The sequence below is a fragment of the Pyxicephalus adspersus genome, chromosome 11, assembly GCF_032062135.1.
Source record: "Pyxicephalus adspersus chromosome 11, UCB_Pads_2.0, whole genome shotgun sequence".
Lineage (NCBI taxonomy): Eukaryota > Metazoa > Chordata > Amphibia > Anura > Pyxicephalidae > Pyxicephalus > Pyxicephalus adspersus.
In genome coordinates, this window is record NC_092868.1 from 49839288 (window position 1) to 49863397 (window position 24110).

Consider the following 24110-nt stretch of genomic DNA (forward strand, 5'->3'; position numbering starts at 1 on the left):
AACAGCAGTAGACCTATCTTGAGAAGTGCCACAAGGCCATCTCCAGAGTCCATGGAGACAAGAAGTGGCTGAAAATGGTCTGTAGCCTATTTCCAAACTAGTATTTAATTTCAGAAATAAAAGAATGGGCAGCAAACATCAAACTACTTTTCTTTTGGTTGGAGTCTAAATCCACTTCAAGTGAATTGTTTTGTAGCCTTGACATGTACCAATCAAATTTTTATCATTACCCTTTTTCAATGCCTATCTTTCTTTTTTGTATTTCAGGAAAGAGCAGGAAAAGTTAAAGAAAGAAGAGGAAGAGCGAGAGAAAGAGCAGTCAGAAAAGTTAAGGATATTGGGTTATGACGAAACCAAATTAGCACCATGGCAAAGGCAAATTATCCTTAAAAAAGGGGACATAGCAAAACATTAGACATAACCAATTTTCTGCCCTTCACCTTCTAATATCAGAATTTAGATTCCCAGCTGTTCAATAAGTGCGGGTCCTAGTAACATTTCACCGTAACTTGGCCCACTGTGGACACCATATATTTGTTTCCGGCTATAAAGCACCACGATTATTCCAAATGTTACTATGCCTTTGAAGAGTGTTTGGCATTTGACCAACTTCCAGCTTGGGGGTATCTATAATAATTGGAGTATTTATAACTGTTTACATGCCTTCCAAATGTAGCCTATTAATTTTTCTTTTATTTATTAGCTTTACCCTATCTGATTCTACATCTCTTCTTCAAGGGCCAATAAACCTTAATTAATCTCATTCAAGCCATGAACAGCCAATGACTTCCTGCCTAGTTTTACAATATAAGCGTCACCAGCCAGCTCTTTCTTAGCCTCTGTTTAGCCCAAAACCACTACTTGCATAGAAATAATTATCTACAGTAGTAAATTTGTATAGCCAATAAACTTTACTTGCTTAGGTTTTCAAGACCTTAAAGCAAATATATTCAACTTACAACAAGAATATTATGACAGTATGCTCAGTTTATATGCAAATTCTGGCATGCTTACCTTGTATGGTTCCCTTTCTGCACCATGATTGCCATCATCATGTCCCCATCAAGGAGGAAATGTGCATGTATTGCAGATATTTCCTTAATTTATTTGTACTGCCTAAACACTTAATTTGGTCAGGGAAAAAGGAACAAGTCATTATTTCCAGTCTCCTCACCAAAATAATTTTTCCATGGTAGGCACTCCCCTTTCCATAGGCCCAGTACTCTTTAGCTCCTGGAATTTTCTTGCAAAATTGGGATTGAGAAATTACCTTTCATGTTTAGGTTTAGTGGCCCTTAAAGTTTTAGAAATACATTTAGCAGCTTTGTATATTATTGCTTTCATGTTGTCATTTTCAAAGTGTTCTACATGTTAAAATTGGTACATAATATACACCCAATGCACATTTTCCCACCAAGAATTGGAGAGGTAAAAATGTTGTTGGCATCTGTTGTAGACATTTTTATAAATAAACCAAAAAAGCGAAAAGACTATTGGTAGAATCTAAAGACATTTTATGATTTGTTTCCCAATAAGGCCCAAATGAAGGGGCTCGGATACAGTTAGAGGTTGCTGATGAAGCTCAGAAATTCTTGGCTATCCTAATGGAACAATCTGACTCTATTGCAGTAGACAGTCCACCAAGCTTTATTTGGCAATCGACCATCCAGAGCAGCCATTCTCAACCAGGGTTCCTCCAGAGGTTGCTAGGTGTTCTTGAGCTTTAGTGACCCCATTTGTTATTTTTTGTTAGGCCAGTGCCACATGGTGGAGTTAGCAGAATGTTAATGGTGTCTTATCTTGTAAAGGTGGCATGCTTCCCATTTACCATTATTGCAAAGTGCATTTTTCCATGACCTTCTAGAGTTCCTTGGGGAGAAAAAGGTTGAGAACGGCTGATCCAAAGTATCTCTGGCACTGAACCAAGCAGTATGCAATGGAGCTGCTGTTGGATGCCGGTGAAAAGCCAAAATCACTTGGACCCACGGCCACTTGTGTTTACCGTAAGAGCTTTTTCTTTCTTACTGGGTGTACTTTTTAAGATAGGAGTATGGTAGTTGTGAATCCTGTATGCTGGTCTCTTGCCTTTATCACTGGCTGTTTTGCACAATAGAAAAAGCTAACTGATGCTATCTATACGTGTGGTGCTGCTAAAACTAGATAGAATAGTTTACGTTAATTATAGAGTAGCCAATTGGTGTAATGGGGTAGACCTTTTTCTCTCTCCCGACTGTAATAATCCCAGCCCTGGATGAGCTGCCACTTGTTGCCCGATGTATTGGCTTTGTCTTTACTAATTACTGTTTTCTGCAATAGTGCCAGACTTGTATATCTGATGATTTTTCTTTTAAGATTGGAATCCTGCTAAGTTTCTCATGCTCGTTGCACAGAGCTTAGGTGACTATCACACATGCAAGCATGATACAGCTGTTGTCCACATAGGGTTGTCTTGGTCTGAGGCTTATCTTGAAGCAAACATTGGTAATCAAATAGGTTTTTTTTTCCCAGGATGTCTGTTTACCATTAGCCACGCATTGGATGTTAAGGTGTGTTCAGGGCAACTTCTCTTTCATTTCTGTATATTAGAACTATGGAAGCCTATGATGATAAGATTCTGACAGCTTTTTAAAATTTACCTGCACCTTACCTTTCGTTACCAGGCAAATCAGCAGATTCACTTAAATGCCTTTCATCTCCACTATTCTGCTTGCCTATAGCAGAATAGAGAAGAATTGATTACTTACAGACCTAGAAATATTCCCTAAAACTCAGCACTGGTTCCTTCCTGTGTTTGGGTCCTCTGGTACCCAAGGCAAAAGTTCAATGGTAGTCAAACCATTAAAAACCTTACAAAGGTTTTACCATTTCCCTTCTTTGTTTAAAAACTACAAAAAAAAGGATAGAAATATGTGAGTTGCCATTTCATACCTGAGCTTTCAATCCCTCGAAAGGCTGTTGTCCTACAAACCTAATTAGAAGCTCACATGGCATTGTCTTTAGGTTTGATTCCCAATTATTGGGGAACCAGGCTAACTGTTAATGAAGAAGCCATAATCAGAAAGATAGCTTTGGTGTTTGTATGTTTATAAACCAAACCCCCATTATCTGTACTATTTAAGCTATAGTGGAACTTTGATTGTTAGGTGCAATTTTAGGACCAAAAGAGCGCTGACCTAAAGTGTGGTTTAAGCAAGTCAAATTTGCTTTGCTACAGCCAGGAGGAACCAAAAATCAGTTTGAACAATAGGCATAGAAATGAATCTTGGCAGTGCCTGTCTGGTTGCACAAAAGTAGAACGCAAAAGCAACCATACAAATGTCTCTTTTTGTAATGCACCCCCAAGCAACAGTGAATAAAAGAATGGTCAAAGAAAAATGATGAGACATTGAACAATTTTCATTTTTCCTGCACCATTAATGTGCATGGAGCATTCCACTAAAAGTCCAATTAGGGCCCGTTCATACCAATAAGTTGCAGTTCCAGTGGATATCCAATGACACCCCCATTGTAAAAATGGTGCTTGTTGTTTTTTTTTCTGTTCCATTATGGTTCATTATGTACATTGATGTCCCCCTAAAGAGAACTCCCACCTACATAGGAATTTTGTGAGTACTGTATATAAAAATGGCAAACATCAATGTTTATGAATGTTAGGTATTAGCTAGTTTCAGATGTGCTGGGTGTATGATTTATTTTTTTTAAACATGTATTTCAAACTTAATACATGGGGGAATATATATAAAATTATATTTGGTTTATAAATTATATATATAATACACAGATGCCATACTACTTGTTATTGCCATGTTAGCAAATATTTTCTATACATCGTCATGTTTTTTTCCTGCATCCTTCTAGCACAGTTTGGCATAAATATACATAAATATATATATATAAAAAACAGATCTATATTGTTTAAAAAGCTACAAAAAATAAATCTATATAGTATGTTTTCAAATGTATGATGTCATATTTGTGCCTGACTTAAGAATGCATCCTTTTTGTTGAATTTACTTATTACACCTGGAAAATCATTTTGGTAGATGTTTGATTCAGTTGTCCACCAGCTTTTCACTGCTATGGTGGATCCTTAGGTATAAAATGGAAGCTGTTACTAATAAATTAACAGGCAGGGCTTGTAGCGGACAGGATTAGGAAATAATTATTTATCCTTGTTTGCTCAAGCCTGTTCTGCCAAGGGTGCATGTTGCAGGAACATAACCCTTGAGGTGAAAGGCAGGATTGGAAAAAAATTCTATATCCTTGTTTCCCCCAGCCTATCCTCTAGTTCCACCAAAGGTGCATGTTGTAGTTACAAGGACTTATAGTATACTCATAGATGGAAGCTGCTAATAATAAAAGTGCCATTACAGGGGAACAACAGGTAGGTGTTATAGTAGAATTACAGGCAGGATTAGGAAATAATTATATATACTTGTTTCCCCAATTCCACCAAGGGTGCATCTTGCAGGAACACACATTTTGTGGTGTACATATAGATGGAAGCTGATACTTATAAAAAAAAGACAGGGCTTGTGGTAGAACTACAGGCAGGATTGGCTAACAATTCAAAATCCCCATTTCCCCAAGCCTGCCTTCAAGTTCCACCAAAGGTGCACATTCCAATTACACAACCGTAATCACTTTTAAAGAACTTTTGTTGTATTCATGTACTCAAATATATATTTTTATGAATTCTCAATCTAGAGTGCTTTATTAGTAGCAACTTCCATGCATGAGCCTGATTTATTAAAGCTCCCCAAGGCTAGAGAAGTTACACTTTCATCAGTGAACCTGAGTGATCTAGCAAACTTGTAATAGATGTGGTCCAGGATTGAAAATATTTGCTAACAACAAAAAAAGTCCCTTCCAGGTTTGCTGGATCACCCAAATTCACTGATGAAAGTGTATCCTCCCCAGCCTTGGAGAGCTTTAATAGATCAGGCCCATGAATGGGAAGTTGCTACTAAATTGAGAATTCATAAAAATAGATATTTACTGCTTTGGGAGATGCGCTTGGCAGAGGATCTGGCATATTGAAGCAGCCTATTAGTAGGAAAACCGGTACACACTTGATTGCTACAAAACAAAAGTCAGTTCTATACATCCACATTAGCAAGTTTTATTTGCATTTGACATACAAAAAAGCACTAACGCTACTTCAAAATTCTTTTGGGTGCTTCCGCCCAGCTCTGTACAATGCATATAAATAAGATCTAACTTTATAAAAGATACTCTTTACAACCAAAAAACAGGTTCCACAATGTGTTTAATTTAACTGCTGATTAGTAAGGGTATATGATCCCTGTGTAGAAGAACAGTGAGCCTGTAATGGGGGAACCATGGAGTGATTGCCTAGCTATCATATGGACCATTCTGGCATTGATGTCAGGCAACTAGCATATTTGTGGGAGCAGTTCCATTACAATAGTTTGCATATTCCCCTCCTTACAAGCTTACTTTTAGAACAAGGGTCAGCAAACTTTTTTGGCTACTAGGTCATTTCAAGAGGTCAAGAAGGCACACTTGGCCAGACTCTCTCTCGTGTCCCGTGCTGATGGCTCTGCCCCCCAAGAAATGCCCCTGAAGGGAAATCCTTCTCCTCTGCAATGCATAAGGAGGAGAGGAAGTGTTAACACCAGCCTTGGTAAATAGGAAAGGGAGGTATAACAAAAGAAGCTCAAGAGCCACAGGTTGCCGACCCCTGTCGTCCAGGATTACGCTGATTGACCAAGGGGGGCGTTAGGCCGGAACGGACTACTGGCTAGGCCGTATCTGGTCTAAACGCCCAAGTTTGTCTAGGCAAAAACAATGCATTTACTTAAAACAGCCCTTAAACCCTGCTGGTGGGCCTCCTAATTTTTGTAGTGGACTGAACACACTTCACCAGAATCCCAGTCCATGGTAAAAGCCCTGCCTTAGTGCTTCCTGCTGGACTACAGAACACAATGTGATGGAGATGAGGAGGTGTGCTATAACCCAGCAGGTTTGCCAGCTCACTACAGGAAACTAGAATCTTACTGGAAATCTGGCCAATCCACCAGTATTCCTTTCTTTAGCGTTTTTAAAATAGGCAAAAACATGTAAGAATAGTAGATGTACTAATTTTTTTTTTTTTTTTTTTTAGCCATACCCTTTAAATCTACACAGGGCTCCTGCCCCATGATCAAAAAGTTGGAAGACTATTCTAGATGGCCATAGAAAACAGATTTCTTTTCTCCTCCTCCATACCGTAGAAGAACGGAAGTGGAAGGAAGGAGAATCTGGTTATTATGGCTGCATCAAATTCTTGTTTTTATCACTAGGTCCTGAGAAAACAAAAATGTCAGAGAAACAATTTCCAATTGCCACTAAAAGTGCATTCGCTTTATAGGATACCCACTGCCAATTTACAGTTTGGTAGCATTGTAGGTCTCCAAAACCAGCACCACTTTCCACTATGCCAACAACTCAGGGAGCCAAGAAGGCTGTACATTCAAAAGGTAAGTTAACCTGTTAGTGATGCCATACACATATTCTAGCTTATACAGTAAAGCAGCCAATTACAATTCTTTTCACTATACTACAGTTCAAGGACCTATTATTGCTATAGGAGTCCTGGATTGAACATCAGTGCTCTTACTTTTTTTTTACAGTCACTGAAACTCTTTATCAATGGAGGCTTTATGAGTTGACCTATTGTCAAAGCTATTCACTAGGCTTTCAGAGCCTCCTCCAACATTTCGATGGACAACTATGAGCTAATCTAACCTCTTCCACCCCTGTGCCTGTGGGGTCAGTTGTATTATTCATTTGGGTTATATTTACCCAACTACCTCCACTTTTCTTCTGAATCCCCACCAGCCCATTGAGATGGGCCAGGACACAAAAGATTATTATCCATTGCATTAAGAAAACAAAAACTCTTGAATGTATATTTTTGAGTATTGGATCAGTAAAGGCGGTACAGTTGGCAGACCCCATGTAGTGCTTACTTCCACTTTTCACTGGTCTTGAGAAACAACTCCTTAGCATGAAGAATAGCGTTCTAGCTTTGCTTTAAGTTCCTCCAAACAGCCTGATAGGTGCATGTGGTCCAAAGCCTGGTAGATGGACTCCATGGAGGCAGTTTTTAACTGACACCATCTCCGTAGCATTTCATACTGCTGGTCTCGAAAGTTGCAGACCTCCATTTCAACTCTCTCAATCTCATTGTCTGGAAGCTCTAGGTTCCTCATCAACTCTTTCCAACGTTTCACTGGGATGCAGTCGATGATATCATACAAGGCACAACCTTTCTGGAGGACCGATGGAACGTGACCTGCCCAGGAGTACAAAGTATCACTGTGTCAGTGTTTATCTGCTTTGGTACAGTCACTGTTTACACTTCTGAATATTTCATGAGGTCATTCAGTTTGGTTCTATTGTGACAACAGGTTCAGCAGACAAGAATGAAAAAAACTGTACATCCATAATTAATGGGGTACAGGGGATGATGGAGTGTTTTTGTCCTTAACGAGCTGGGCATTACAAATTAAGTATTTTGTCTATTATTTATCAATATTAAAAAAAAGGAAATGGAGATCTCTAAAAGCAGATTTAGCGTGGTAACACAAACTGCAAATTTTATATATATATATATAAAAAGTTCTCTGGAAAAAGTTTCCAATGCATCAATTCATTATCTAAAAGATTAATGTCCAAGTTTCATTTACACAACAGAAGCTGCAAAGCAAGCTGTGTCTGCTGCACAATCTCTTTGGGTACTGGGAATTCTGGTTATAAATATTTAAATATATAGCAAATGTATGTATAAATAATAAAAATGTGTTTAAAGAATTGATATCAAAGAATGATTCACTTAAAAATATATCTAGAACCATTATAAAACCATATGCTCATACCTTGAGAAGTACTACTCGAACACAAGTCCAAAACAGGAGCTTCCTGAAATGTAAGCAGCATACCTCCCTCTGGGCATTTGTTTGGTGACACGGTTGTCTCCTCTTGACTCTAGAAACGTAAGAATAAAAAATGTAATTGAATGAATTTTTTTTTAGGCCAAAAATTATTATTGAAATGTCAGATTGAGATGAAAAAGGGTGTGAGGGGGAGGGGTCAGTGTTGTGTGACTCCACCCAAGTGAATGTGTACACAGCTCTAAAACTTAAGCTGTAGTATTTAAAGAAAGGTGAAAAGTAGAATATAAAATATATAGACTATAGCTCCTGACAATACAGTAAAGGAACATAAGAAAAAAAAACTATACATACACTATACAAAATAAATGAAATAGCAAAGTGTTCTTTACTACGGACTCTATTTATAAAACAGGGAATCAGACATTCCCTCTAACATTCCTTGGTGAGAAACTCCCAGGTCCATGTGTTTCAATGGCATTGATTGATTCCCACCAGGAAATGTTTGGGGGATTTGTCAGATTCCCTGTTTAATAAGTAAAGCCCAATATGAAGTGACCCTAATATTAGATTGGCGTGCATATTTCTCATATTGGCCTGTCGAGCTGCTATGAGTCACCCCAGGGCTTTGTCCTGTTTGTTTTAGGACTGGGCGTTGGGCACAGCTAGCTGCGCTTCCAGTGCCGGGCAGACAAAGCTTTGCATAGCTCCCTTGTTGTTTCAGTGTGAGTCACAGAGAAAGCGAAGGCCATACACTATTCATGAAGCCCATATTTAATGCATATAGCACTAAAGGTTTCATCTGTCTCCTGTACTTTGTTGCTAGACAACTCTAAGAACACAAAAAAAAGTTTTCACTGTAGGGACAGGATTGGACTCGCGATTAGGGAATTTTGCAGGGGAAAATGCTTGCATAAATTTAAAGCAAACCTAAAATATAAGTTCATGTAAAATGTTTGAGTGGAAAAACCATCAGAATCCTCGCTGGGCTTTTAGGGATTTATTAGAAAGATTCTGATTCACGCCAACAATTGGACATGGTAATGGACTACATAGAGGTGTATAAATAGGTAATAAGTCTCCTTTTGCTACAGTTATTGGGACTTGCTGGATTTCCATCCAGCCCATGTAAAAACACTGTATATGCCAATACAATATATAACAGAAAATTAACTTACCGATGAATAGGTATCTCCACCTAAAAATAATAAAGTAACAGGTTTTATTATTTAGTCACAGATATGTATTAGGGATATGATTACAGTACATGGAAAATAGGCTCCTAGTCAGATTGTTCCCTCTATGTTCAAAACCAATAAAGTGTCCTAATTAGGCCTTTAATTAAAATAAAAAATGCATTTTTCAATTTAACAGCAGCACCTATGTGTTAATAGGCATAGTCAGCCGAACAGGTATATTGCTTTGTTCTCCAATTTTAGTGCGCTTATGGGCAGGAGGGGAATGATCATGCATAGCATACATACAAGAAGCATACGCCTTAGTATGCTTCTTCATTGTCCAATCACAGGCTGGAGATGGTCAGAAGCAATGTAGTGTGCAGGGAGGTGCGGGAGCTGGCTGTCTGATGCACTATTTGAACAGAATTACAGATCCTCCAATAGAAGAGATAGTTTTCATCTACATAATACTATATATTATGTATATGATGTATACTTATTTATTTAATTTATTTATTTAAATGTCATCTTTAACCATAAACTTACCAAGACTGTGTTCCTTCTTCCACTTATACTTGTAAATGAAAAGTCCAACAAGTAGAGAGACGAACAGCAAAGGAAAAATTCCAAATGCTATATAATAATCCGGTAGACCTGAAAGCAATAAAATTAACAAATAAGATTGCAGTCATTTCACCATAAATCCACTAGACTAACCACTGAACCAAAAAGCAAAGAATGGCTTTCAATGATGTGCAAGTGTGTATATGTAAAAATAAATATATAAAAAACACACACACACTTTTTTGGGAGTTAGGAACATGTGAAAGCACAGCAATGGCCTTCTGACTCTCTCTCAGTTGCTGCCACCCTTATCCAAGTAGTGGGTTGGAATGTGTTTTAATTCAGAGTTAGAAAAAAAAAGCTTCCATATATTGAGTAAACTAATACAAGCTACATTAAAGCATTATTTCCTGAGGCGTTAGATACACTTATGTTGAATATAAATATGAGCAAAACATAATATATCGCCCATACCCTATATAGCAGTGCGGAAAATTACAAAATTAGGAATAGGAAGATCATGACCCAAATCTTTACCTGCAGATTGCAATTTGCATTTTTATTATATCCTATGCATACAATAGTTTAAGTTCCTCAACCACAATACTAATATCATCTACAATTAATCATATAAACTCCTTTTTTGATCCCCTAAGTGGACACTCATCACTGTACAGAAGACCGAAGTCCACCAAGCATTAAGAAGCCAAGAACTTGGCGACTTCAAGATATCAAATACTACAGACCACCCATGACATTTTTTAAACATTGTGCACACATTAGTTTGGTGGTTGAGCCATTTAACTGCCATCACCTACCATTTATCACATAAGCTCCTCTTTTGATTCCCACAATCACCAGCGTACAGAAGGCTCTGGTTCTGGCCTGGTTTCTTCCAAGTATGAAGAAGCCCCTTAGCCAAAAACATGAGGACTTTAAGTTAGAGGATACCAGAGACCATCCATATCTAAAATATTAGTTTCCAGTAGACTGTCCCTGAAGCCATGGATATACAGCAGGTCAAGTCAGCATTTGTGTATTACTTACTGGTGGTAATTGAAACACAAACTGGTGTACATGACGCTGGCCTTTCTTTACAGTCAGTGCTTGATCTGGGGGAAGAAATATCTTGTGTAACTTGCCATGATCATAAATCAGTAAATGTCAACAGAACCTCAACCTAAAATCAACTGAACTCATCATGCTAATTTATTCAACCTATCAGTTGGTTTCAAGGTGAGGAGACCAGGAATGTAAGTTACATGGTGATATTTAACGGCAACACCCAAGTTCCTCTTTAAGGATTTCAGTAAATTCTGCATAGATTGGTTTATTGTGGCTTCAGGAATGATTCTGGTGTAAGATGACCCAGTGCATAAAAAAAGGTAAGAACATATTAGGGCCATTTAGGACTGGCAACTTACTTCAGAGTTGGCTTTGGTTGTGAAAAGCGACATGTAGCTCCTGGTCATTTGGTTGTTTTCTGACTCTGGAGAGGGAACTACATGTCAACCTCAAACACTCAACCCTATGACAAAATAGTTGTCAAAATCTGACAGCATGGTCCTTGGAGGAGGACAGATGGGAGCAGATCATAGCTGCAGTTTTCAATCACAGGTCTGAAAGGAGCCTAAGATTATGGTTCACCTAGGGTACAATTATAAAGCATCAGTTTGGCCCTACTGTAGTAAAAACAAACAAAAACACACTTTTATAGACCATTTCAGTGTGTTGTATAAATTTTCATTGTACTCCTGGTTAAGACTTGAAAATTGAGCATCCTTGATAAGTATGAACAAATGCCAAGAACAGCAAAACTCATTCAACTGGCCTCACCTCCAATGGCAGCCGGGCCTCTGCAGTATTAAGCTCAACACTTGCAATTTATGAATGGCTCAAGGATGAATGACTGCATTTTATGAATGGTGACGGCTTTAACTCACCAACCTGGAACAAGTGTGTACATCAGAAGATCTAAATTCACTTATTTTCAACAGTGCAGGAGCTTCAGAATGTACAGAGGCTAGTAGTTGGTTCAGATTTTGGAGGTTGGGTAAAACGGGTTAAATAAAAGGGTCAGATTAAGGTATATGGGTCAAACTGTTTAGGGAACAATAGGTTTACCACAAAACTCCAACACTAAAAACCAACAGCAGTGGAATCTCTGAGCTGAAATCCAGCCTATAGTTGGTGAACCATGGCCAAGTCACCTAACTATCCTTTACTTCTAAAACAGCAGCCAATGCCCAATGATGGGTAGCAATGTATTGTTCTGTCATTTAAATTACTGTACAGCTTTGTAAGTATTGTAAGTCACCCTTCTTCATAATATATCTTTTAGGCTAAAACAGTGAAAGAGGGGTGGAGGGATACAAGTAAATAGAAGTACACACCTACCCTCCATATTTAATGCCAATTTCAAGATTGACACTTACTTATTACAAGGCTGACATTCATTCTTTTCCTCAAAAAAGTTAGGAAGACAATCTCCACAAATGGTATTTGCAGTCTTTGAACCTAAAAAAGGAAATATATTAGACAATGAAAAGACAGAACATACCTTGTTTTTTTTTTTGTTTGTTTATTAGTGCTGTCATATAAGATGTTATAGAACTTCCTATTAGTCCCTGCAGCTGAAGGAGAACTTGGAATAGCTCTTCCAAAAACTTTCTGGATGACAATGAACCTAGTACTGGGCCTTACGCAGAGCATACGTTACAATTTGATAGGACAATAAGCTTTGTTCACAACCATGCAGTGTTACTACCTACCTGTACAGCCCATGTATAGTTTCTTTAAGTAAGCCCTCACTTTTTTCATACATGAATATCTATAATTAGACTGCAACGTGTATCCAGATTTATGGACTATGAGATCAAACTGGAGAACCCCAATGTCATTTCTAAGAAAAGGCAAAGGTGTTCTGGAAAATGGAGACCTTCCGGATTCAAGTAAGATCTATTCAATTGTACACGTTATTCAAGCGTGTTCTTTTAAACCCCCTAGTGTTCTAATTCTGTCTGTATTTCCACGCAAAAAGCGTTACATTTTTTTGCATGGAATTTTATTTTACATTGTAGGCCTATAATTCTTAGGCATAACTCACCGAAATATGTCCAATATTTAATCAATTTAATAATAAACTTTAGGTTAAAAAACAAAAATCTGTAAAAAAAGTAACAAAATACACAAACATGTAATATAACTGTACAGTAGCATGTAAAATATATATATATATTATATCAAGATATCTTTGTATTGGACTCAATACAGTTATTTTGCATTGAATCCAATACAAAATTATTTCCTGCTGCTCCTCCCACCCACACCAACATCACCGGAAACCTCGGAGATTGTCTCTGTATTCGCTGGCTGAAGATCGGACAGAGAAGACTTGTCCCAAGGACCTGCAGGGACCAGCAGGACACCAACGGAACAAGGTAAGTGTTTTTTTTTTTTAATCTTTTTAGCGACCTCGAGTGTGATTCGGGATTACCGCCTTTTGCATGGAAAATCCACCGCGTGTCACACTGGGATTACCGCTGGGGAGGTTAACTTTAAAAAGTTTTATTTCAATTGCTGGCAAAACCAGTGGGTCCCAGGCCGCCCCATCTTCTTGCTTCCCAGCATGGGCTAGAGACTGGGCAGAACCTTCTTCTGCTGACGTCACCCTATCTTGCACTGCGCAGGCACGAGATAGGACGACATGGCTTCTCCCCCCTTATATAATGTTAAAAATGTCATTATAGGTCCACTTTAATACCACCTTTGTTAATAGACACTATTAGGCCTTACACTTTTACTTCGACAGGGAGCAACTACAAATTATAATAATAGGGCAAAACTTTACATTAATAGAAGTTTAATAATTGGAGATTCAGATGTCCTTTGGTACAAGATTGTCTTCATACAGAAACAATTTCCCACTATAGGGCAGAAAAAAGTCCCTATACATAAAAGTGGTCCTTGAAAAAAATAATTCCAAAAAGAGAACTAATGCAGAGTACAGTTCGATGTATATATATAGTTCATATAGAACAATCACATCACATGGGGCTTTTAGGTATTACAAACAAATGTCCCTTTCACAGTCATACACGTACAAAGAGGGACAATTACCCTACTAGTATATGGACTGTGGGCAAGAATATTCAGTCCCTATGCAGATCATGGCAGGAACTGACTATGACTTTAATGATGGAAGACGGGATGGCTTATACCCATCCACAGATTCGTATTTGTGGTATCTGAAGAATACAGTTTACACATAGAAAGCAAAGTATATATAGATCAGACATGTAAAGCCAAAATAGGATATGGTGGGAATTTTTTTTATCTTCTCTGTGTGGTTATTCTGCTTACTTACAGTTCTCTTTGATGTCTCTGTTAATGCATCTTGTACATGGGTAGCACTCATCTCCTTTGACATAAAACTCGTTTTTGCAGCCACATTCTCGGTTGTGTATTGCTGTGCACGGGGCTTCCTCAACCTGTTTTTCTAAACAGAAATGCACATTATAAATCTTAGATTGTAAGATCTTTCGGTCAGGGTCCTCTCCTCCCCTAGTATCATGGTTTGTATCTGTCGGTCACTGGCAACCCCTATTTATTGTACAGCACTGCATAATATGTTGGCGCTATAAAAATACAGCATAATAATATTCTTTTTCCATTTTCCCACAAATTTGCATTAAATTGAGACAAGGATTTAAAGTTATCCATGATTGCTTGATGAGCTTGTTATTCAAGATCACCCTGCAAACTTTATACTGCCAACCATGCCTATTCCTGACGCAGCGTGAACATTAGGTCTTCTCTACCCCAGTGTGTCCCCGTTTCAGAGGTTCCAACGTTGGTCGGTAGACTTATTGGGCTGAGCCACCCATAGGCCTTTTTAGATGCAAGTTTAATGATGTTTAGAGATTTCTTTTGCACTCTGCCATGACAGCCTGCTGCTACTGTATGTGTAAAGGCAGACAGATAACAGGATGCAAACAAAAGTACAAGTGTTGCCGATTTGTGTAGGAGAACCCACAAGAGGACATCCTGGTAATCAGGAATAGACATAAGCTTAATTAGTGGCTTGGACAAGTGGGCATTTGTTTTGTTGGCTTTGGCCTTGCTGTACAAAAGACCTCTGCCACTGAAACGGTTTGATGTCTTTATAAATACAGTAAGTGCAAGAAAAACCTGCTGTCCCTGGGTGCCCCTGTGTGTCCTTCATGGTATACTGCTGCCATCCTTACAAAATCTATATGGCACACACATATATATATATATATATATATATATATATACACACACACACACACACACAATTATTTATGGACAAGAATTGCAATTCTATTCCTTACCATGGTCACAGATGGTACATCTTTGGCAATATGATCTATAGTTAGGAAATGCAAGATACGAATTATCTTCACAGACTGCACATGTAGGATCCTGGCCAGGAGCAGCACAAGGCTTTTTAACATATTTGCCTAAGAGGTAAAAAGATATTTATTTCCAAATTGTTTGAAAGTTTACCCAAATACAATGTGTTACTTTGCAACATAAGAATTCGAAATTGTAAGTTCAGAGAGGTATTTTGTTAAATGCCACCTTACTGGTGGCTGTGGTTTGGGTTTAGATGGCTGCACATATTCCAAGATGATGGCACAATAGACTTTAGATTTACTATATAAAGTAAGGGATACCCTGCCTGGTCATAAATTAGATTAGAAGCAAACTTTCACAGTACAATTCGAAAGGATATTATATAAGGTTACATATGGGGTGCAGATTTAGTGTTTAGCAAGTCATCAACTTTGAAATTCACCTAGGGTATGAATTTTGGGGGTACATTGACACATGTAGGGGGTACTTTAGGTAGTTTTTCCAATATTGAGGAACAAGCTCCGCAAGCTGTAACATAAGTAATCAACCAGAAGCGTCATATTGTAATTGGTGGACCACATTCTCCATGGAACTTTTGGACATTCAAAGGGATAGTTTTAAAACCTATACAGGCATTTTAAAATTAGGCAACCCTTTTTTTTGGAAAGCTTTCCCCAGCAAACTGGATTCTGCATTATTTATTTTTATGGGGTTGAAAGACGAGAAGCATCATTCAAGCCTCTGACTGTAAGCACTGGCCATCATTCACTTACACTATATGGGTGCTTCACCATGTTGGCCTTGACTTCAGTACAATATTATAGAGATCAGTAAGATATTATTTTTTATAATAGGATATATATAAGATATATTAAAATATTAGGATAAAAAACAAAAGAAAAAATGACCAATTAAAAATTTTAAAATGGATTTGAGCTCAGATTCATAAGGCTTTCACACGAACATCAAGGGGTATGTTGGTCACTGCTGAAAAACACAAAAGCTGAAAAGGACATTAAATGGAGAATAGTAAATTAATGTGAGTGTACCTGCTGGACATTTCCTGCAGCAGTGGTTTACCGTATCGTCATAGGCTTGACCCTCTGGGCACTGCTGTAAAAATCTTTTGGAACGACTATGTTTGCTCCACTGGCTGAGTTTAGCTTGGCTGAAGTTGAATTTGTCGATTTCCAGTGTCGGGTTTTGATTTTCTAGAGTATTAATACATTTACCGGATAATAAATACACCTGCAAGAAAAAAAAACAAGAAAATTCTATAAAAATTTACTAGATGATTCTTTGTAAAGCAGAATTTCCTAATATTTATACAATAATAGAATTCTAGATTGATCGGAATTACCATCAGTCCTTTAAAAAAGGTACCAATATGGCTACAGAAGTCTTCTGTATCAATAGATTGATTTTACTTTAAATATACAGGGGATCAATACATTTATAATTTAAAAAACCGAATAGATGTGAATGGGTTACCATGTAATAAAGGTGAACAAAGCCAACCTTTGACAATCATGAGATTAATAGAGAAATGAATGTAGCCACAAAGAAACCAAAGGAGTATTACCAGTGATAACAAGTAAACATAAGAGGACAAACACGTGTTCATATTAAAAAAAATGTCCCATTATGTTTTACTGTATTTTCAAGTTATACCATATTACGGCAACACAATTCTAAATGGACCAAAAAAAAAAAAAACATACAATGTGACCAAGCAACATAGGGATCAATACTTGAATTCATTTTATTGCTAAAAGGTTGATGGGCTAATCACAATTACTGATTCTCTAGTAGTAAAAGGTCTAATTAATAATTACATCTTATCCTAAACCTGCATTTGCAATGCACCTTCGACTAATAAGGATGATTTTATTAAAATACTATAAAGATTTCCCTTATTACTCTCAGCAATCTTTGTGTTTGTGTGTCATTTCTCTGCTAGTCCAACCACATCTTGTTCAGTCTCTTTCTGAGAGTTGGCCTGCCCATGCATGCTTTGCATATAGAGTTCAGGGAAGTGACTCTACAGGAAAAGCTGAGCAAAGCAGATCATTGAAAAGTAGTTCAGGCAGACTCAGCATCTCCGGAAACCGAAGAGCAGAAAAGTAAAGAAAGGCAATTCTGGTAAACTCCTCTACAGTCGCAATGACATCTGCTTCCTGGACGCAATCCATTTACAGGGGATTGAGAGATTTGGGTTTTCTTAGACTGGGCTACGTATATGGTTTGGTTGAGGCATCTACAGGTTTGCAAGACTGCCCTTTTTCGTGTGCTAATGGTGTTGGGGCATCATGGTTAAAATGCACCTGTTGTTATCCCATGGTCCAGTGTCCATAACTGCACTTCTGTTCTGCAGATAGTCAACGCTGACTTAATTTCGAAAATGCAAGACAAGTCTATAGATTTTTCTCAGTAAAGAATGAGATTAGGAACAAAATCAAGATTCAGAAAGTTTGGCAGAGCTTAAAGCTCAACGTCAGGTTGGGCAAACTAGATAGATCCAATCCCTAACCTCATAATAAGTAATACAATTTTTAGACTACCGTATTTTTCGGACTATAAGACGCACTTTTTCTTCCCCAAAACTGGGGGGGAAAAGTGGGTGCGTCTTATACACCGAATACATGTTAAATATAATTAAAAAAAATCATACTCATCCGATACCGCGATCCCGCGTGCTTCTTCTCCTGATACATTGACACAGAGTGATTAGAAGGCGATACATTGACACAGAGTGATTTTTTAGTATTTTGTTCAGAATCTTTTTTTTCTAGGTTTTTCTCCTTTAAAATTGGGTCCGTCTTATAGGCCGGAGCGTCTTATAGTCCGAAAAATACGGTATATATCCAAATGCCAGGTGTCTCCTGGCCAGTCCTATAATGGGGAGTGGGTAATACAGTGCTCCATTCTCCATATCATTTTGCTGTTCCCACAGGCGGTTTGATTACAGTCCAACAGGGGTGTGTTCATGTCTCCCTTGGTTCACAAGGAAGGGGGGGGGGGGGGGGGGTCACTCGGTCAAGAGAAAAATCAGTGGCCAATGGTGGAGGATGACATGAAGAACAACTATGGAGAACTGAGTGTGAATAGCAAAGGGAACCCAAACAATTGAGGGTTCTAAACTAAAATTATTATCTCATACGGGTGCACTTTGGCGTGTTTGTTGGCTACTAAAGGGTAATACCAGTCATCTTACTTGGTTTTAGCCAGGACTGCCATTGAAACTCGCAAACCATATCAGGGCACATAGAATATTAGCAGACCCCCAACATGATAGTTTTTGTGTATTTTAAAAGTATTACCAAGTAATGTAACGAGAAGAATATCTAGCCCTGCCCTCTTGGATAATATTACAGGTCTATTTTACTTGCAGATAAACACAACTTCCTCAAAATTTTCAAGCTCTTACTAAATATAACCAAGTTTAAAAAGGCCAAAACATAAACATAAAACTTACACCTCTTCCTAAAAGGGTCAGGGAAATATCAGTTTCAATAGTTCACATAAACCTCTGTAGAGTCAGAGTGTCATTCTGAGTCACTTAGTGCTTTGCCATGTCCTGTATGCGTTTCTTTATATGTATTATGTACTCACATGAACTGTATAACAAGAAGAGATTGTAAAACGTAACATTAACCTATGTCTATGGACTGTGTAGATCATCATGAAAAGTAAAAATATGGCCATATAGCCAGAACCAGGGACTTTTTAGATTTAAAATCTTCCAATTACAAATAGGAGCCCTTTAGGTGTTTTTTCTTTCAAAAATGTATTCTACAGAAAAGATCTGGAAGTTAGGAAAAACATAAAAAGTGTGCTAAGATGCCGAGTTACTGCACCCTTATTTAACTCTAATAGAAAATATTTAGAGCTCAAGTAAAGGTTCTATTGTACATAGTGTATATATCTTAATGTGTCATGCCATCACTGATCCTAGACATTTGGTCCTACATATCCCAGATATTTGGTTTGCATGGGCAACAAAATAAATTATGCACAGTGCACCCCTTATTTTTGGTTTAGTCCATCATATAATATATGCAATCTGTGTTGTGTTATGGACCATTGCATGATATTTGGCTAACTTCTCCATTCTGAAGAATTTTTCATTCTGTTGGGTCTGACCCCAACTTCTCCAGCCTGGTAAAATCTATCTGCTTGTTAAAAACCCTTGGTCTGAGATCAGAGGTTCAGCATTTAGCTCAATACAGCCCAGCCTCGAAAACCCTTTGACCATTGACATCACGTAACAGAATTTATCCAATTAGTAGCCTCCGATCTGCTTGGTTTTATAGGAACAGATGAAGGGTTTAGGTCAAAAGTCCAGATTCCTGGAGTCGGGTGCAATGTAACTCCTGTGCACATGAGCAGGAGTTATATAATCAGTGGCCGCCTCTCGGCCTGACATGTTGCAGCAATCATAAACCCAAGTGGGAACATTTATTGACTATATTTCATTGAAAAAGAACTGCAACCATGAAAAGTCCTGACGCGAGCTGTAAGCTTTCCAGTGTACAACGTCAATTGACTTTTTTTTTTTTATTTAGTTCCTGAAGTGTATTTTTGCACATCAAATATTCCTATGAGCAAGATTTAAACATTCTCAGCATGAGGCATAAGAGGAAATTGCTGAGAACCACAGCAGTGTCACCAGGAAGTCAAGTACTGAGAAGACCGTCTAATGCTTACAGTCATCGCATTCTGACACATAGATAAAGTTATCGGAATATTTCACCTATGGCACCTATTAAGCTAAATTATCTGAAGTAGCATAACTGTTGCCCATACTGAAGTGCAGTAAGACACAGAATCTGGTCAATTTAGGCCAACAGCCAATGGACATCAAACTCCTCCATCCATGCAGTGGAAGGGATTTTATTGGCATACCTTCAAAGGGTAGCATCTTTGGAGTTTCCCTTAGAAGGTTAGAGTTCCTGTTCCAAAACTCCTACTAAATGCATAGGTGCACTCATGGGCAACCAAGCTTAGAATACCAGGCGATACCCTTGTGGAGCTACCATGAAGACCATGGTTGACCAAGCCGGACATGAAGGTTCAGCATAGCAAACGTATGCTTTACAAGACAAGGAGTGAAGGGAACTTTCCAACAGCAGCCCCCAAATTTTGTAGGGTAGCAGAAGGCTTCCACCTATTTTAGATTTTCCCCTCCTTACCTGCCCGGTCGGTCATCATCATGAGACTCCAAGACAAGGAATTTCTCCCTAACAGAGTCCAAATATGGAGTCTGACCAAACAGGGGGTCAAAATATTACCCTATCTAAAATAAAAGGTAGTTATGATTCACGTTAGGGGATTTAAAAAAAAAATCTTCTAATGAAATGTTTATGTTAAATTTATTGGTTGTCTTTCTTGGAAAGAGTAAAATCTAACATTTAGCCCACGTTTGTATTCAGTGAACAGTCTCTAGACTTATTCTGGCGTTATGCACAATTACCAGTAATCTTATCTCACATTTGCATCACCCCCTGTACGATATAGAAAAACATTACATATTAGGGTGACAGTAGGAGTACCTTTTCTAGTGACGAAATGGCTTAACGGCATGCCATCCTCTTTGCAACTCTGGCAGAATCGTTACATATAGGCAGCTATAGAAGAATGGTGAACACTACAATAAAATACAAAAACTTACCCCACAAAATAATTTAATGTTGTAACATGAACCAATAGGGACTGGGCTCACAGGTCACCTTGAAATGTATGCAAGACCCCAAATCTGTGTTCAGCATAATGCCTGAAGTCTCACAATGCTATTTAGCAATCAATCGCACCAGAACGCTGAATGTCTAACAGCAAACAGGGGTTATTGTAGTTCTAGAAGCCGGGCATCTCCTGCTTGCCCCACTATATAGAACAAACCCATCAGTCTGTATGTACTGTTAAATTTCCGGTAAACAGTCATCCAAAAAAGGATCACCACCATGTTGTCTGGGGAAGAAATTATTCTATACAGTTTTCCTAAGCGAATACCTTTTTAAAAAGCTGCTGCAAAGTTACTTACCCGGAGACCACGTCAGTAACAGCTCCTTGTATTGCAGGTGGACCAAGTTTAGTCATAACCACTCAATTAACAGCAGCGTTATATCTGCCTGCCCTCCAAACTCCTTCAGTTGGCTGTCCAACTGGTGGACCTGATAGAAAACCCAAGGACCAAATTACTGTAGTCATAATTGCAGAAAAGGACAGTCAATGTCCTTTCTGTAATGATCATTCCTATATGTCCGAGCCCTCTGGGTATCTGTCCAAAAAAATCTTAGCTGCGCATTTCTGCATAACCAGCAATCATGGCTTTTCATGAGCGCGAGTCAAGTCAACCCGGCTAAATGAGATGACCGAAGATTGAAAGTAAGAAGATGGCGGTGCCCTACAATGAATTGGGGACAGGCAAGTATAGGGGGGGTTTAGTTCTGCTTTAAGTAGTGTGCCCCGCATAACAAAGTTGCAAGGCATGGGCTTAGTGCTGACTGCCCATCTTTGGGTAGTTTATTTTAAACTAATCACTATACTCTAACTAATCAAATGTACTCACAGAGCTATCCTAAAGCTACATACACACTTCCAATTATTATCGTTGGAAAACGAACGACGAACGTTCATGAACGATATACACGAACGATCGTATAGCACCGATCCTGCACATAGAGGTAACGACACGATCGTTCGTAGATATTGTACACACAATAGATACGATCGTTTGAGTCGTTACCTCTATGTGCAGTATCGGTGCTATACGATCGTTCATATATATCGTGCAGGAACGTTCGTCGTTCGTTTTCCGACGATAATAATTGGAAGTGTGTATGTAGCTTTACTTTCCCTTTCTCTCTGACAAAATTGAGCAGTTGCTCGTTTATATGTCGGTTCAGCCCAGCTGCATTTTATGCAAATTAAAATTCAACAAAATGACAGCATCTGCATGGAGTGTGTAATAGGCTAAAACAACAAAAAGTAATATATTTCAGTATTCCAGAACCACAGAGTTCTTCCACAGTGGTCCCAAAATAAATGGAGAGAGGTTGGGAACCAATTTTTGTACATGGCTGTGGCAGGTTGCCGCACCACAGCTGTTTGTAGATTTGCGCTGTTGCAAAACTGGTCACCTGCTGCATGGTTTGCCCCCCTGGGCACAAAGCAGTGGTGTTCACACTTGCATGGTTTCACACTATGGGTGTGATTGACCTTTACCAGCCCTGGATGTAATAGCCGAATTCCATTTTATCTTTTCACCAGGCGATCTTGCTAGTAACACTAATACGCTAACGGATACGTGAGTAACAGTCTTATATTTATATTATTTCTGTGTACTTATTTTTACTCATGATATCATGAACATATATCCACTGTATATAAACTAATAATATATAATGATATATATATATATATATATATATATATATATATTGTATAAATAATAGCAATGAACTGATTGTTCATACACTGTTTATGCATGAATATTGGTGAATATATGATTATAGACTTATATTCTTATAAACATATTGTTGAATATTGTTTTGTATCTCTCACACTCTCATTTCTGGATGTATAGTATGCTGAACCCGTTCTGTAAATATCTAACAGGACAGTGGGAAATACTGTATCTGCATGTACTACGATTTGTTATCAATGTAAAGAAGTTCGAATACACGCATTTATACCCAGAGCCTCAAACCTCTTTCTTTCTCTCTATTCCTCAACTACATTTACATAGTACAGGGAGGTGGCTCACTAACCTAACATCACTTTTTCTTGATATAAAAGTGTGATGAGGAGTTCAACAACGCTCACTCACTGTTCTGTCCCTATAGAGGAGCAATGTTGCCACCCTAGGCTGCAGAACACCTCTCCATTCCACAGGGACAGCAGTTCACTCTGCTAGCAATTCAGAACACACAAAGATTCTGGCAGGATCAATAGGTATTTATCTCTACTACTATCTCCCGAAAACCAATGCAGCCACCACATCAGCTTCAATATATTAGATTTGCCTTAAAGTGAGCACAAAAGTGCTCGATTCCCCTACCAGGGAATGTTTGGAGAAAGTCAGGTTCACCCCTATGTAAAATATAGAAAAGAATATTTAAACTTACCAAACTCAGCAGCAAAATGATCAAAATATTCTTCATGGCAACAAGCAAAATTGTGAAAAATATAATATAACAATAATAATAATAATAAAAAAAAAAAAAAAAAAAAAAAAAAAAAAGATATATTGTGAACGTGTAAAGTTTAGCAAGTTTGTTTCTCCAACCCAGACGCTGAAACCAAAAGACATGACAAGCAGCGCTATAGTTAGCTGCGTGGTTTTGGCTGCTCCTGGCCACACCCCCTGCACCCATTATATAAATCTAAACCCACACATAGGGGAAGTGCGTTTACGTTGATACTACAGTCTAACCACAGCACAAGAGCATTTCTGAAAAATGACTTCGGCTTATTAGCAAGAGCCCCCTCCTTTCATTTTGCCATTAAATAAACCTGGATCATTGGCGGTGGATAAATAAATTGCATCCATTGTGGAGAGATTACTTTTAAAGTGCTGGCTTCAAATTAAATAATATTCATTTTAAAAGATAGAATAAAAAAAAAATTTAGACTACATGCATACATCAGATAATTGTCATCTGAGACAAAGTCATGCTCATCTCTGACTTGTGCAGATGTTCTTCATCAATCTGCTATAGCAGATCAATGAATGATTGATCAGGAATGACTGCTATGTATGTCAATGGAGGAGAGCACAAGGAGGTGCCACTGGCTTGCCCCCTTCCCCGTCTATAGAACAGAAACTGGAAGAATCCTACGTGTGTACATAGCCTTGTTTTCATACCTGTAGCTATGGCCTGGGCTGACATTTAGTTCTACATGTATTCACTTTTAAAGATTGGATTATGGGTTTTATTATTAATGAACTAGATTTACATAGTGCCAACACAGCACTGTACATTAAATAGGGGTTGCAAATGACAGATGAATACAGACAGTGACACAGGAGGAGGAGAGGACCTACCCCTAAGAGCTTACAATCTAGGAGGTAGGGGAAGTAACACACAAA

The 24110-nt window shown here is 38.2% G+C and overlaps 2 protein-coding genes across 6 annotated transcripts in view; one reads left to right on the forward strand and one right to left on the reverse strand.

Moving 5' to 3' along the window:
- The window catches only part of LOC140340525 (espin-like), a 92424-nt gene extending 87679 nt beyond the window's left edge, over positions 1 to 4745 (forward strand). For all 5 annotated transcript variants that reach the window (XM_072425786.1, XM_072425787.1, XM_072425784.1 and 2 more), the window contains one exon: positions 268 to 4745. In XM_072425786.1, coding sequence (XP_072281887.1) covers positions 268 to 415 — 148 coding nt within the window. In that variant the 3' untranslated portion in view covers positions 416 to 4745. The remainder of the gene's footprint in view (positions 1 to 267) is intronic.
- Positions 4746 to 5106: 361 nt separating this feature from the next.
- TNFRSF25 (TNF receptor superfamily member 25) lies at positions 5107 to 23246 on the reverse strand. The gene is made up of 10 exons (XM_072426106.1): positions 23146 to 23246; positions 16069 to 16267; positions 14995 to 15123; positions 14007 to 14138; positions 12076 to 12157; positions 10688 to 10752; positions 9623 to 9730; positions 9077 to 9096; positions 7884 to 7992; positions 5107 to 7300 (listed from the first exon to the last, which is right to left on the reverse strand). Exons 1-10 carry the CDS (start codon positions 23179 to 23181, stop codon positions 7008 to 7010), a joined length of 1173 nt encoding a protein of 390 aa, XP_072282207.1. The 5' UTR covers positions 23182 to 23246; the 3' UTR covers positions 5107 to 7007.
- Between the last annotated feature and the right edge of the window lie 864 nt (positions 23247 to 24110).

What these genes read in the sequence shown, in the direction of transcription:
- TNFRSF25 (XM_072426106.1), bottom strand. Translation starts at nt 23,181, where the DNA reads ATGAAGAATATTTTGATCATTTTGCTGCTGAGTTTG. An exon ending in ATGTACCATCTGTGACCATG is followed by an intron (nt 14,139 to 14,994) that starts GTAAGGAATAGA and finishes ATTTCTGTTTAG; the next exon opens with AAAAACAGGTTGAGGAAGCC. An exon ending in GTGGAGATACCTATTCATCG is followed by an intron (nt 7,993 to 9,076) that starts GTAAGTTAATTT and finishes TTACGTTTCTAG; the next exon opens with AGTCAAGAGGAGACAACCGT.